The 17,283-nt window shown below is 37.0% G+C and overlaps 1 protein-coding gene across 1 annotated transcript in view; it reads right to left on the bottom strand.

Annotated features, from left to right (window-relative positions):
* Positions 1-17,283, bottom strand: part of LOC127642708 (probable global transcription activator SNF2L2) — a 73,779-nt gene that overhangs the window by 11,151 nt on the left and 45,345 nt on the right. The window contains exons 26-27 of the mRNA XM_052125237.1: positions 14,496-14,573; positions 14,076-14,288 (exon numbers count right to left, since the gene is read on the bottom strand). Coding sequence (XP_051981197.1) covers positions 14,076-14,288; positions 14,496-14,573 — 291 coding nt within the window. The remainder of the gene's footprint in view (positions 1-14,075; positions 14,289-14,495; positions 14,574-17,283) is intronic.

Genomic DNA, 17,283 nt, shown 5'->3' with positions numbered 1-17,283 from the left:
ACTCTGCGTTGCTGCTTGAGCTCCTGTAGTTAGATCCTCTGCGGCCTTCCTTTTCTGTGTTTGAGTATCACTCTCCCTCTTTTTACGCTCTTGCTCCAGGTAGAGCCTGTACTGGGACCTTGCTGAGGCCACAGAAGCCAGCAGTTCCTTGGTTAAAGGCACCTTGAGGACACCACCACAGCTACTGACATTGTCACAGATTAACCTCAGTGCCTCCAAGGATTCACCTAGAAGGATACAGGTTTCCACCTCCTTGTTAATGGAGAAGCCCCTCTCCATGGTGGCTTGTCCATGTGAAAGAAATAAAACGCTCTGGCAGAATCTCAACAGGATCTCAAATAGATCTCAACATTCACAAAGGTTGGTTAAGGAGAAGCATTACTGCATACACATTTGATTTCAATTAATAATTGGTAATTCAGCAATTAAATTATTTAGTGTTTTTTTCCAACAACAAAACCTGAGCCAAATATTACATTTCTTTATTACATGGCTTGGTAGAATTCCAATGTAGAATGCGGTCTGTTATTTCTTGATAACAGACGCTGCTTAGTATAACAGGGCATTGCCATGAAAAACAGAGCGTTGCCATGGACGCAGTTCAGAGACGGAACGGACTATTTTCTTTAGCAGAAGCAAAACAATCGTTTTTAAATCAATAAACTCCTTTTTAAATCAATATTTTGAGTCAAATTATTGATTTATTTGGTAAGTAGCCATGTAATAAGCGGGATAATGTATAGCGAGTGGTCGTTATAGCGAATACCACCCCTTCAGGCTGATTAAGATCCCTCCGCTCGGGCTCCTAGTCATCCTGTCGGGGTGGTAGCATTCGTTATAACAACCGCCTGCTATACATTATCCCTTACATAACTGTGATAAGTTGTTGAATTTAACAAAATACTAAAAACATAATTTACTTGTACCTTGAGCTATACCCCACAGGTCAATAAATGCAGGTGGGCCTACATGTTTCATTCAAGTAACTGCAGGACTTTGGCCAATTTTATTATTTTGTGTAACCAACAGTAAATTAGCCAACATCATCCTATAATATACAAAATCTTTGTGAATAAATAACTCTTCAAATGAGTGATCACAGGATAGAGCGTAAGTAGGGCTATATAAAAAATAACTTCCCTTTATGTGATGCAACAAATCTTGACCCTTCCATGTCCCAAAAACTGAGATCCAAAGTATCTGGATTGTACACGGTCATCCTCCCAGTATCGAACATGGATGTCAAGCTGTTTTTTCTTTGACGCCTGATTGAGGCTCTCATCAAACATCAACACGAATGGCCCAGCCTTGTTGATGCCATCAACAAGCTGTTTTTGAAGAACGATGCTAATCCAAATCTGACGATGTACCGGTTTTGTCTTTACCACACGTGAATGACTTAGCGATGTCAGAGTCGGGAAACATTTCTTTAAACAGCTCGAAATTCCTTCATTGGAGTTCAATGAGTGGTGTTTAACTGCAGTGTTCAGACACCACAGAGCCTCCGTCGCGCAGTGTTGGTGTGAGCCCATGGCCACCCGGAGGTCAGGCGTTGCTAGAGTCGTGGCGTTGGCCAGTAGGCCAACAGTGGCACTAATTTCGCGGCGGTGGTGGTGGAGGTGCAGCCGCTGCAGACAGCTGAGATTGGTAGAATTAACTGCTCTCTCCGAGAACGCATTCCATTTTTATGTTTAGTGGATTGCATATGCGACCGAAGTGCGTTAGCTCCCATCCAGTTGACATTGATGTTTTTTTTACACACCGAACAATAAGCCTGCCTGTTATTCCCTACTACAGGCCTGAGCCAGTCCTTAAACGCTGGGTCGTTCACCCAGCTACCAGAAAACTTGCATTTGCCCATGAAGACGACGATGGTTGTTGAAGATATGCCTTGAAGCAAGTCTTAAATAAAACGTAAGCCAGCCACTTCTGTTGAGCGTGCAGTGTTCTGAGACGATGCCGAAAGACCACTGAATATGACGTCAGCGTCAATCATAAGTTGAGACGGAGACGAAAGATCTTTGATTATGTGCGGAGATATGCTAAAGCCCATATTTAAACGAAATAACGCGAACGTAGATATAATTTCAATCAGAATTAGGACACCTGATAGTCTGAAAAAAATAATACCTCATTTGGAAAAAATAATACCTCTGAGACCACATTTAACACTTTTAATGGCCTTAAATTTGACACTTTTGATTTATCACTTTTTAATACTTTTTAAAACCCCGCGGACACCCTGTGATCTTATGTATATAAATGTATGGTGTTTTATGGTGTGCCTATACATTTATGAAATTATTATGTATGCTATCTAGCACCACATCAACTCATTATACATCAGGTCAGACCAGTGGCAGACACATCATCCATTAAAATGCAGTGTCTGGAGTGCTCAAATGATGCATCCCATCGCTGTGATCCTGGGTTCTGGCTGTCTATGTGTCCGCTTCTGGCTGTGTTTTAGAAATAGTAAGTCAATAACAGATAACCTCTGCACTATCACCCTCGACCATTGTCATGGTGAGGTTGCGCCTGTTGGTAAGCAGCACCTGATAAAAAGAGCACAGTCTTGACGTCATTGATGTTGGGGGTGCGGTGTGGGTAAATGTACCACAAACAAGAGGAAAATACACATTAATGAAAACTTGCTACTTTATTGTTGTGATCCATCACAAACTTGGTCATTATTTCTAGAGGTATTAATCTCTACACACCCACCATTATAGGATAATTTGCTGTTCCAAAACCTAGTGAGCTGCTAACGTGGGCAGCATTTTAAGACGTCATAGGCGTGCTCCGGCTGCTCCTTAACTATCACCAAGATACCCAGTTTTACATAAATTCATAGCATTGTGTATATCTAGGCATGTTCACAGTGATTTTGTTGCCACAAAAAATATAATTTTTTGGAATTTTAAAATGTATGTGTCATATCATGAAACTGATGAACGATTATCATTGCATGAACTGAGCACTTCTTGACCTGTATTTTAATGCATATTTTCTTATTATATATCTGTATGTGGGCAGAGACCAAACAGAAAACATTGCTCATCGTAACATGAACTTCTCCTCAGTCTTGCCTACAGTCAACTACAGTACAGTATCTCACAAGAGGCAGATTACTGGCTGTGGCGAGCAGAGCGGGGCCAAGCGGCTTCTGAGCAGAGTGAGGCCGGGAAGATAAGTGGTGAATGAGGTCCACCTGTGTGCCACTTGTCAAGAACTGTATTTCTTTCTCACAGAAAATTACAGAGGCAAACTTAATTTTCCCAAAACCATTGAATGTTTGCTGAACTAGACCATCCAAATCAATTTGTTGCACCACTGAGCTGTCATAATTCTCTGTGTAAAAGCAATCTTGGAAAATTACTTGAAGCATAAGCAAAATAACTGTAGAGACTATCACCAGAGATTATTTAGCAGAGACAGGCCACTTCTTTTAAAATTAATGGGAGAAATTGGAATGCCCAGTCATCAACGGTTGTAGGAAACCCCCGCCTTACAGGTAAAAGAGTCAATTTCCTTTTAGATACAGACATCGCCTGTCAATCAACAGTTTTTTTGGCATAATCTGAGGTAAAGAAAAACAATATGTTAATAGTGTTAGTGGGAAATGTTATTTGATCATAATCTTGACCAACCATTTTGGAGATTTCTCTCTTTCCCCATTCAAGTTGATCGGAGCTTTACTTTTATGCCACTTGTTTACATTGAAAATAGCTGCCCGGGAGAGTTCCAAAGATGGTCACCGAGTGGACTGACACTAAGCATTTTCTCACACTTTCATGGTACATTTCCATAAAGCACTAAAAAAAAAAAAAAAAAAAAAATACATCTTGAGAACCAGTGAGGAGCACCAGTGAGGCACTAAATAATTTTGCTTCCAAAGCAAGGTCCAAAAAGTTTTAAAGAGATACAGTAGTCCAACCAAAAATACAATTTTATCATCATTTACTCATATACTGTAGTTCAAAACATAACTCTCTCTTCTTTGGAACACAAAGGAAGATTTTAGGTAGAATGTAAAAGACTGACTTGTACAAAAAAGATGCTTTCAGTCCCTAACATTCTGCTAACATCTCCTTTTGTGTTTCACAGAAGAAAGTCATATGGGCTTGAAATAACATGAGTACATGATGACAACATTTTTATTTTTGAATGAACTTTCCTTTATTCAAAATGGCCTTTATCCACATCATAAAAACTAACAGACCCCACATTGTTTCAACAACAACAACAAAAAACTCAGATTGCCATGTGTCAAACTTCCTTCCTCATCCTGTATACTTTTGCCCCTCAGTGGGTCTCTGTTTACCAGGAGCTGGCTCCACATATAATTACCTCCCTTGCTGCTTTACACCTTCAGCCTCTGTGCTCAAAAACTTTTGCTCTTGATGACTTCCAGCCAAACCCTGAAGTAGACGAACCCTCACCAAAGAACAACCGCAATGCCCTACAGAAACAGTATTGGCACTCATTACTGACCAGCACCATCCACTGGGCCGATCTCAGCTTAGATATTATCTTTCAAATGGTATAGTTTGTCTATACCACAGAATCAGATTGTGTAAGAAAACGCCAGAGAAAATGGAGAAAGCTTGTTAGAGAGAGGACAGTCAATTTGTGCCTAGATGGGGAATAAGAAAATGAACTATGTGGGCTTGCTGTAATGAAACTGGGTTCATTGATTGAGTGTAGTTCAGAAGAGTGCTGATTTGTTATCCATCTCTCAGAGCTGGAAAGCTGGATTTGTCTTGTTTATTTTGTATTGTTGCAATGGTATATCTGTCATATTATGGTAGGTAAATTGTGGAAGCAAGACAGACAAAGTAATAGGCACTATTCGCTACGCTCAAGTCAGTATTTACAAAACTTTTTCAACACACTTAAAGAAATAGTTCACCTAAAAATTTGAATTCTCTCATCATTTACTCACCCTCATGCCGTCCCAGATGTGTATGACTATTTTTCTTCTGCTGAACACAAAAAAATCTATTTAAAAGAATATCTCAGCTCTGTGGGTTCCTAAAATGCAAGTGAATGGGGACCAAAATGTTGAAGCTCCAAAAGCACATAAATGCAGCATAAAAGTAATCCACAAGACTTTAAAGGTTTAATCCATGTCTTTTGAAGTGTCAGTTTTGTGTGAGAACAGAACAAAAATGGAGCTGAGATACTCTTCTAAAAACCTTAATTTGTGTTCAGCAGAAGAAAGAAACGTATACACACCAGGGATCGAATGAGGGTGAGTAAATTATGAAAGAATTTTCATTTTTTGTGTAAACTATCCCTTTAACACCTTTTCTATTAACAGAACCTAACCAGACACCAAGACCTAAAATCCAGCAGTAGATAGGAAACTTGTCTGATTTTAAGTCAACTATCATGAATGTGAGATCTTTAGAAATGGCGAGATATACAAATCGTTCTTGAGATATGTAAATGAGAAGCCATAATTCATGTGAAATCTTTTTAAAAGTGTTTTCTTTTCAAATCTAGGGCTGAAATGACGTTAATGAAACAGTCAACAATAAAAAATTGTCAACAAAATTTTTTGTTGTCGAATAGTCGTTTGATCTCATTTAACGTAACATGAGATCACATTAAACTCTAATGATGATGCGTGAGAGCAGCACTGCGATGCACACCTGACTTAGGAGAGGAAGAATTACACAGCTCACGGTCCAGACATAAACTAAACTTTCATCTGATGTAGATTGCAAATTATGAGGGAACTGGCTAATTATAGAACGATTTCAATTTATTATTAATAAACGGGGATTTTCCTTTTAATTCCCATTCATGTCAAAAATACTAGAAATGTAGTATCCTCCCAAATATGTTCATTTCTACATCGAAATAGTATATACAAAGAATTTCAGTCAGGATTTAGGCCACATCACAGTACAGATACTGCACTTATCAGAGTTACAAATGACTTGCTCTTATCAACTGATGGCGGCTGCATTTCTCTTCTAGTGCTTTTAGATTTTAGTGCTGCATTCGACACGATAGATCACAACATTCTCTTGAATAGGCTAGAGAATTATGTTGGCATTTGTGGAGTTGCATTAGCATGGTTTAGGTCATATTTAGCAGACCGCTACCACTTTGTCTATGTAAATGAGGAATTGCCAAACCAAACAAAAGTAAAGTATGGAGTGCCACAGGGATCATATTTAGGGCCTCTGCTTTTCTCCATGTATATGCTTCCCCTGGGAGATATTATCAGGAATCGTGGAATAAGTTTCCACTGCTATGCCGATGATACACAACTTTATATTTCTTCAAAACCTGATGAGATTTCACAATTCTCAAAATTTAGGAGGATGGATTTACTGTTACATCATCTTCAGCAGCGAAGAACTTGGGTGTTATATTTGATACCAATCTGTCCTTTCAAAATCAAATTACCAATGTTTGTAGAACAGCATTCTTCCACCTAAGAAATATTGCTAAATTAAGGCACATGCTCTCTGTTGCTGATGCCGAAAACTAATTCATGCATTCATGACCTCAAGACTAGATTATTGTAATGCATTACTGGGAGGATGTCCAGCAAGATCAATAAATAATCTTCAATTGGTTCAAAATGCAGCTGCCAGAGTGCTGACCAGAACCAAGAAATATGATCATATTAGCCCCATTTTATCATCGTTACATTGGCTACCTGTTAAATTCCGTATTATTTTTTTATTTTGTTAACTACATACAAAGCTTTGAATGGTCTAGCTCTACAGTAATTAATTGACCTTCTAGCATGCTATATTCCATCACGTTCATTAAGAAAACATTTTCGCAAAATGTTGTCCTGTTAATAGTTCCTAGAATTTCAAAATCCACAAAAGGAGGTAGATCCTTTTCATATTTGGCTCCTAAACTATGGAATAGTCTCCCTAACACAGTTTGGGACACAGATACACTCCCTCAGTTTAAATCTAGACTAAAAACTCATCTATTTAGCCAGGCATACACCTAATGTATCCTCCAACCCACAATTAGGCTGCTTTAGTTTAGTCTGCCAGAAACCAGAAACATTGATCATGATTTATAACTCTGCAATAAATTGAATGGCATCTATGCTTATATTATTTTATTTGTTTCCCTGTCTCAACCTCGGGACTCCTATCCTGAGGTCACAGAACTGGCTGGATCCAGCTCAATTCCTGCTTCGTGTTGGACTCCACTGCTACATGCCGCTGTGTGATGATGACTAAATGCAGTCGGTGCCAGCCAAACATCACTTCAGTCTATTACGATGGACTTCAGAGGATGAACTGATGCCAACTCCAACCATAAGACATGGGACTTTCCACAAGTTGCTTTCAGTTTGCTTACTGGGGTTATTAATACAATTATAATTGAATTACTTATTTTTAAACACAATAAACAAACGTATTTTATCTAATTACACAATGATGATTCATCGACATTATATTTTTATCTTCTGTTAATGCCTAATCTTCTGTAAAGCTGCTTTGAAATGATGTGTGTTGTGAAAGGCGCTATACAAATAAAATTGACTTGAGTTGACGTGAATAAGCGGAGTCGGAGCTCTTTAAAGGAAACACCCCAAAATTACATCTTAAATGCAGTTATATTTAATGCATTATAGCTTTATTAAAGTTAAAATAATATGGAAGCAGATCATGTAAACAACTTAAAACTCCGAAACTACTCTGTGCGGTCAGCGCCTCTTCTATGAGTTGCGCGAATGTCCCGATCTACTGTAAGGGGGTGAGATTGAAACTGCACCCGGCTGAGTCACACTCTGACACGGGGACACTCATCCCTCGAGCGCACGTGCTTATTGCAGCTAGATTATAACGTGATGGCTAGTGACTTATCGATCATAACATATGTCACTGTGCATTTCTTATCGTGAATATACGCAATACGCATTAAATAATATGAGAGTTTGTTTTTTTTGTGAGTTAAATATGGATTGAAATGAAAAGAAAGGTGAGAGGGTATTCAGCCCATTATACACTTCAACAAAATATGTTTTTGATTTGTTTTTGCTTTGGCATGTTTTCCAATAAACACATCTAAAACTCCTTTAAAAAAAATTTACATTTACTTTAGCAGCTATACTGCAGGAATAATTATTATTTTTTATCTGAGAATGTTGAATATAATATTAAAAATACAAATATTTTAAAATATCTTAAAATCCTTTAAAAAAAGATGCATTCACCTGAGAAGCAGCATATATGATATTTAGACTTGCTTTCAGAGAACAGATCTTGAATATAAGTATATTTTGTCTTTACTGCACTAACAGAATTATAACCAAGTGAAAAAAATATCAAAAAGATACATTCTCTTAAATCAAGTCTAAATATCTTATATATTGCTTCTCAAGAAAATGTATCTTGTTTTAAGGATTTTTAGACAATTTTAAATGAAAAACAAGACAAACATACTTGATAACAAGAGGATTCTTTGCAGTGAATTTCTTTACTGAATTAAAATTAATAAAAAAGTAATTTCCCACTTTAATTCAGTGAATGTCATTTAGAGGTATTTTTAAAAGATGATTTTTCCTCTTTATTGTTAGTAAGCACATTTAATACAACCTTTTAAGTCGGGCACAAGCTGAATAGTCGTTTAAGAGCTAATGATTAATCGTTGCAATAATCATCAAATAGTCAGATAATCGTTAAATTAATCAATTATCAAAATAATCGTTAGTTGCAGCCCTATTCAAATCTGTCCCACCTTTATAGGACAAATCTGTATCAATCTACTTCAAACAAAGTTTCATGTAATTTTATAACGGCAGTGATGTCAAACCTCAGAGAACAAGGTGCTTGATCTTACCAGTCTGGTGTTGAAAATGAACCTGCTTTCCTGGCAGTGAGTGAAGCTGTTTTTTCAGTCCATGAGAATGTTTACATGCACAATCTTGCATGATCATGCTTAATTAGCCGACAATGTGTGTGGTCAGGTAAACACTTGGGTATTGTCATAAACGGTTGAAGCCAAAAACGATCTGCACACATCGATTTTTGCCCATTACCTCAATTTCACGCTCAATGTAAACACATTTGCTGTGAGTTGGAAAGATTCACCTTCAAACCACATTCAGTCACCAATGCTTCAGTCACCAAGAACATCTCAGGTTTCCTCTCTGACATTTTGAGTTGGATGGCTATTCATCACTTCAAACTCAACCATGACTATGGTGTGTTCCTGCCATGATCTACCTCACTAATTGTCTCATCTCAGTTGGTCACACATCCTTTTGGCCAATCGAGACATTGCCTCTATTGTGTAACACCAGTGAGCTATCAAGGATTACCAACTGGCCTTCATTGATCACACTGTAGCAAATCTCTGGGCCCGTTCTCAGCCCAATCTCATCTACTGTACCAGCACATGCAAGACAACCCTCTATAATGCTGCTGCATGACTAATTCTCTACCTCCAGACATTCTTAAAATACTTCCTAACAGCTGCTAGAATTAAATTCAAGATGGTATTACAAAAAAGTTATTGGCGACCTGGACATATTTTAGCATAAAGGTCAACTACAGAGTCAGGGTTCTTTTTGACCAATCACTTTCCATGATTTTTCCAAAACTTTTTCAGTCACTCTTGATGGGGAAAAGAAAATACATAGAGATGGACTCACAAAGATGCAATTTTTCATCTTTGAAGCTGATCATAATAAATAAAATAGAGCTGAGCAGAACTAGGAAAAAATATATTCTCCACAGTTTACATCAAATATTGATGCTGTACTTTTTGTAGAACTGAACAACTAGTTGTTAACGATGTAAATTAAAGCACATCTGGTTAAAAGCATCTGGTGTGGTGCAAGCCAATCACAGAGACAAAGGTATGTCTTGACTCATTTGCAAATTTTTACTCCAGTTCGTCTCTCACCACCATACAGTATTTGGTCATGCATTGTAGTTTAGAGAGAGCAAAATCGGAGGCTTAACAAACATAAAAACAAACAGCACCTCTGTCAAATGTGGTTTACTCTAAATTACTAGACAATAATATATCTCCAGTTGCTAATATTACTTTGTTCTAAAACAGCAATTATATGCCAAAAGGCAGCAATTGTTATCAGCATGCCAACCATTGCAGTTGTAAAAGTGATGACTTTATTCCAAAACACACACACACACAATACTGATTTTGGTCATTCACTCTCTCACTTAAACAGTTTCACACCCAAAATTTTGAAGTTTGTCATGATTAAGTCGTGACCTTTTACTTTGGGGGAAAAAAAAATACATAAAAAATAAAGACTGCCAACCATCACAGGTTTGAAAATGATTCCTGTATTTTCTAGATTAAGAACAAGGATTTGGGCAAATCACAGAATTTTTGTTCCATTGATGCTCTTCAAAGGTGGAGCATTCACCCAATTACAATCACAACTGCAGATTTCCAAGTGAATGGTGACCAAGTTTTCAAGCTCCAAATATGATATAAAAGGCAGCATAAAGGTAACCCATAAGACTGTTAATAATTATTTCAAGCTTGATTACACTTCCAAGCAGCATCTAGCACTCTTTGCATGCATCAAACGCTAGGAAGTGTAATCAACAGGGTATCTGCAGGATTAAAGGGATGAAATGTAAGACTTTTAGGACTTATTAAGGCCTAATAAAATGAACATTTAATACCACATTAAATAATGAATTAGCAGGTAAATACAAAACCACTGAGGCTTCTTGGATGTCTCTGGACATGTTTTTTATATTTTATTGTGCATTTACACTGCCGTCCAAAAGTTTGGAATAATATACAGATTTTGCTGTTTTGGAAGGAAACTGGTACTTTAATTCACCAAAGTGGCATTCAACTGATCACAATTTATAGTTAGGACATTACTGAATAAAAAAACAGCACCAGCAATATTTGAAAAAAGTCATTTTTGATCAAATCTAGACAGGCCCCATTTCCAGCAGCCATCACTCCAACACCTTATCCTTGAGTAATCATGCTAAATTGATAATTTGGTACTACAAAATAACTTGCCATTATATCAAACACAGTTGAAAGCTATCTGGTTCGTTAAATTAAGCTCATCATTGTCTTTGTGTTTGTTTTTGAGTTGCCACAATATGCAATAGTCTGGCAAGTCTTAAAGTCAATATTAGGTCAAAAACGGTAAAAAAGAAACCGCTTTCTCTAGAAATAAGTCAATCAATCATTGTTTTGAGGAATGAAGGCAATACAATGCTTGAAATTGCCAAAAAAGATTTTCATACAAAGGTGTACACTAGAGTCTACAAAGGACAACTGGCTCTAACAAGGACAGAAAGAGATGTGGAAGGCCCAGATGTACAACTAACCAAGAGGATAAGTACATCAGAGCCTCTAGTTTGAGAAATAGACGCCTCACATGTCCTCAGCTGACAGCTTCATTGAATTCTACCTGCTCAACACCAGATTCATGTACAACAGTAAAGAGAAGGCTCAGGGTTGCAGCCCTTATGGGAAGAATTGCAAAGAAAAAGCCACTTTTGAAACAGAAAAACGAAAACAAAAGGTTAGAGTGGGCAAAGAAACAGACACTGGACAACAGATAAATGGAAAAGTGTGTTATGGATCTTAACCCCATTGAGCTTTTGTGGGATCAGATAGACTGTAAGGTGTGTGAGAAGTGCTCGAGAAGACAGACACATCTATGGCAAGTGCAACAAGAAGTGTGGGGTGAAATGTCACCTGAGTATCTGGACAAACTGACAGCTAGAATGCCAAGGATCTGCAAAGCTGTCATTGCTGGACATGGAGGAATTTTTTATGAGAACTCTTTGAAGTATTTTAAGTTTCAAATTGTAATAGTAATTTTTCACGTTATTAATGTCCTGATTATACATTGTGATCAGCTGAATGCCACTTTGGTGAATAAAAGTACCAATTTTTTTTCCAAAAGTAAAATCTGTACATTATTCCAAACTTGTGGCTGCCAGTGTATGTGTTTTCTTTTTAAAATAAGTTAATACAACATTAAAACATGAATTAATTATGAATGCATGTAGCCTAAAGTATGTAGCCTATATTGTGACCATTTTCTTTAGTCACTTGCTTTCCAGCAAGACGTGACGCAATAGACGCAATAGACCAATAGGTGACATCACCATTTACATCAAACAAGGCTGGAGGCAAAAACCGTGAGAAAAAATGTAACTTTTATTGGTTTATGTTGTTGAAAAATTATTCAGAGGGCTCTTGATGACTGCTGTAGCTTCAAGCTATCAACAGAGCTGACTGGACTGAGATAATTTCAAATCATAACTTTGCAGTAAAAATTTATAGCGAACATGATTACATGTTTGTTAGTAACTCAAATCATTATAGTAATTGTATAACTAAGAATGTGTTTTTATTTATGATGATTTTGTGTCATTCTTTCCTTTAATCATCTAATCTGTCAATTCTATCACAACAGTCAATGGGCTTTCTGCTACCACTGTGCATGTGCTGAAATTTGGTCTATGTTTGATTTTTAATGGGAATGAAAACAAGGCTGAGCGATACACTTGCCATCTCTTCAATGGCACGTACGGTATAAAGCTATACAAATCTGATCTGATTTTCCACAACTCATGTTCTTGAAAAGCTATTTAAAAAAAATAAAAAATGTAAACTGCAGTGCAGCTCATCGAAGAGACTGTACGTCTATCCCACACAGCCTCGTTGTCATACCAATTAAAAATCAAAGATGCTGCTGCTGTGAATAAGGTCATGAATGAATAAGATTTCTATATTTTTTCTTGGCAGATACCTTTAACAAATACTTTAACAGGTAGTTAAAGGGCAGTTAATTTATAAATGAAATTTCTGTCATCACTGCTCACCCTCGAGTCTGTATGACTTTTCCTCTGCTGTGGAACAAAAAATGAGATGTTAAGCAAAACGTTTAGTCTCAGTCACCATTCATTGTCACTGTTACAGAGATGCAGCATTTGCATTTTGGATTGACAGGTTTATACATGTGTAACATCGTAAGTTCCGAAAAAATGTGCTTGCTTGAACTTCCCTGCATGTGCTCACATTAAACCTCAAGCGTCAGCTGCAAAATGCTTCACGCTGTTTTAAGCATCTCCTCTATTCACGCCTAAAATGTAAGACCTCAGCAAATGAAATTTAAGACTTCTTGTAATTTTTTTAAGATATTTAAGATTTTTATGGCCTTAAATTTTAAAAAGTTAATTTAAGACTTTTTAAGGACCGTGGGTACCCTGTAATCAAGCTTGAAATCATGATGGCCAATGAGACTTATGAGATTTATAGTGTAAAAGGAATTACATTTTAGTCTCTTCCCACCAAAACCAATTGGATTGCATCAGAAGACATGGATTAAACCACTGGAGTCGTATGGATTACATTTATGCTGCCTTTATGTCCTTTTGGAGTTTGAAAATGTGGTTACCATTCACTTGCATTGTATGGACAAACAGACATCTCCATTTAAACATCTGTTTGTGTTCTGGAGAAGAAAGAAAGTCATAGAAAGTCAAAGAGTTTGAGAGGACAGTTATGTAAGTAAATGATGAGAACATTTTCATTTTTGGGTGAACTATTACTTTAAATGGAACTTAAAAAATGAATGTAATGTAATTTTTATACATATCTACTGTATATAAAATATGTAAAATATGTATATATAATTTTAACTTGGTCTACCTTTTAAATTGCCATTTATTATGAGATTTGTCACGACTGAAATGCATATAAACCAGACCTACCAGACCACTGGTAGCACTGAATTATTGCTTCATTGCTTCATGCCATTTATGGACCTACTTCAATCTTTAATGTTTCCTTTAAATCTTTTTGTTTGTATCCTTTGCTACCTGATGAAGTGAAGTTACGAGGTCACTTGAACATGACAGAATGGAAATATTCACCATGAAAAGAGACCATTAAAAAGAGTAGAAGACCACCTGCTGGCTCCTTGTTGCTACGGTAACGAGATCTCATGTTGATTGAATTACTATACACATATGCCATAATAAATTATCTTTCATTTTACATGTTTGTCACAGGAATGACTATTGTAATGAGCTGAAAGCAAAGTAACACAAGCAGAATACCCTCAGCCACTGCTTCTCTGTCAATGCGTCGCTGTAGTCAACATCTCTGCGATGACGGGATCCTCGTCCGAAGACTTTTTCTTCCTCACAGGTGAGTCGCTCCACCTCTGCATCATCTTTCAGGATCCATGATGGCAACTCATCCTCCTCCATTAGCCGAGGTTTGCGCTTTGGGTTGCGTGCATCCTCTCGACGACGGTCTAAATCCATGCGCTTAAAGTGACATTAATGGATAAGGTAAGTTTCAAAGTAAGTGGTAAGTTTCCCTCTCTAGTCTTAAATGGTTTCAAATTGCACAGATTCGAGAATATACAGAACTTAAAAGACAAGGTTTACATTTCAAAAAGACAACAATTACTGTCAATGACCATGCAATGAACTATCTATGCAAGTAGCAAATTTTGTGCATTTCAGTCTTACCATGAAGAGCTCAAATTCATCCTCATTACGGGCAATCATTTGATTGAGAGTTTCATCATCTGGAACTTCATCTTCCTCCTGGTAACGCACACACACACACACACACACACAGAATACCCACAGTCAGCTGGAAAACAACTCGTCAATGGCAAAATCTACAGTTAAAGGGACAGATGTTTGTCAGTGGCTAGCATTTTATAAATCTGGGCCATGGATCAGCAGGGCCCAAAAGAAGACGTCATTCTGCATAACATCTTGTGCTCCATAGAAGAAAGAGAGTCATATGGGTATGTGATGTCAATTTTTTTTTTTTTTTTCATTTTTGGGTGAACTATCTCTTTAAAATACAACATGGGCACCTTGAACAATTTTGCTTTTAATATAGCTAATAAGCATTATAGCAGTATAGGCAAAATCAAACACCTGAGAAATGCTCCATTACTATTCCTGTAAGTATTTCAGTTCAACTTAACTGCAACAAAGTTGCATGTCAATCCTTTGATACACTAAAAATCTATAGAAAAACAGATTTTGATCTCAGCTGAACTTCATTCCTTTATGGGCGAGACAATAATAATTTATGGCAGTGATAAAATGTAATTTGTTGAACAAATTGCTGTGATATTATAATTGCTGATCAACTGAGTTGTACCAGGGAAAGAAAATCAATTAATTTACAAATCACCATTTTATTTCCCACAATTGTGCACCAATTCTTAATACGTTAGCATAACTGTTCAAGATAAAACATTCACAAGCTGTTCTAAATGCGAATTTTGGAGCTAGTGGTTAAATCTGAAATAATTACTTGCTTAAGTGTGGGATGCTCAGCTTTGAGGAAACCCCCTGAACGCATAATTATTCAGCTGTTTCTTCAAAGTTTTCTTTCAAATCACTTTATAGTTGAAACAGGCAGTTAGTTTTATAAGCACCAAGCAATTTCAAAGCTCCAAATCGGAATCACAAAGAGTCTTTAAAATGGAAATTGATACTTTTACATGCCCTTAGAGATTTGAAAGGGAAAAATGTGTGTCATGTAAGTACCAACATTTGAAGTCTGAAGTTTACATACACCTTAGCCAAATACATTTTAACTCAGTTTTTCACAAGTCCTGACATTTAATCATAAATAAAAACCCTGTCTAAGGTAAGTTAGGATCACTATATTTTACGAATGTGACATGTCAGAATAATAATAGAGAATGATTTATTTCAGCTTTTATTTCTTTCATCACATTCCCAGTGGGTAAGAAGTTTACAGACACTTTGTTATTATTTGGTAGGCATTGCCTTTAAATTGTTTAACTTGGTTCAAATGTTTTGTGTAGCCTTCCATAAGCTTCTCACAATAAGTTGCTGGAATTTTGGCTCATTCCACCAGACAGAACTGGTGTAACTGAGTCAGCTTTGTAGGCCTCCTTGCTCACTTTTTCAGTTCTGCCCACACATTTTCCATTGGATTGAGGTCAGTGCTTTGTGATGGCCACTCCAATATCTTGACTTTGTTGTCCTTTAGCCATTTTACCACAACTTGAGGTATGCTTGGGGTCATTGTCCATTTGGAAGACCCATTTGCGACCAAACTTTAACTTCATTTCTGATGTCTTAAGATGTTGTTTGAATATATCCACATAATTTTCCTTCCTCGTGATGCCATCTATTTTGTGAAGTGCACCAGTACCTCCTGAAGCAAAGCACCCCCACAACATGATGCTTCCACATCCGTGCTTCTCGGTTGGGATGGTGTCCTTCAGCTTGCAAGCCTCACCCTTTTTCCTCCAAACATAACAATGGTCAATATGGCCAAAAAGTTACATTTTTGTTTCATGAGACCAGATTACATTTCTAAATTTTGAATGGTGATTTTGGAGCAGTGGCTTCTTCCTTGCTGAACAGCCTTTCAGGTTATGTCTATATAAGACTTGTTTTACTGTGGATATAGATATTCGTCTACCTGTTTCCTCCAGCATCTTGACAAGGTCCTTTGCTGTTGTTCTGGGATTGATTCGCATTTTTCGCATCAAACAACGTTCATCTCTAGGAGACAGAATGTGTCTCTTTCCTGAGCAATATGATGGCTATGTGGTTGCATGGTTTTATACTTGTGTACTATTGTTTGTACAGATGAACGTGGTACATTCAAGCATTTGGAAATTGCACCCAAGGATAAACCAGACAATGTTTTTTCTGAGGTCTTGGTTGATTTATTTAGATTTTCCCATGATGTCAAGCAAAGAGGCACTGAATTTGAAGGTAGGCCTTAAAATACATCCACAGGTACACCTACAATTGACTCCAATTAGCCTATCAGAAGCTAATTGGCTAATTGCCTAAAGTCTTGACATACTTTTCTGGAATTTTCCAAGCTGAGGTAGAGTTAACTTAGTGAAAGTAAACTTCTGACCCACTGGAATTGTGATATAGCCAATTAAAAGTGAAACAATCTGTCTGTAAACAATTGTTTGGAAAAATTAATTGGGTCATGCACAAAGTAGATGTCCTAAATGACTTGCCAAAACTATAGTTTGCTAAAATGAAATTTAATGACAGTTTAATGACTTCAACCTAAGTGTATGTAAACATCTGACTTTAACTGTATCTATGTTATTCATGTTTAAACTAGAGTTGGGGTACTCGAGTTCGAACTCAGACTTAGTCACTTATATCAATGATCAGGCACTTTGTTTTTGGCCCATTATTTCCTGGTTTTCAGTATAGGCCAACAATTTTCATTTCAGCAGATCATTAGCTGTAATTAGCCTGTCTATCGATAAAACTGTGCACAACT

The sequence above is a fragment of the Xyrauchen texanus genome, chromosome 4, assembly GCF_025860055.1.
Source record: "Xyrauchen texanus isolate HMW12.3.18 chromosome 4, RBS_HiC_50CHRs, whole genome shotgun sequence".
NCBI classification, from domain to species: domain Eukaryota; kingdom Metazoa; phylum Chordata; class Actinopteri; order Cypriniformes; family Catostomidae; genus Xyrauchen; species Xyrauchen texanus.
This window is presented reverse-complemented; position numbering and strand designations above follow the sequence as displayed.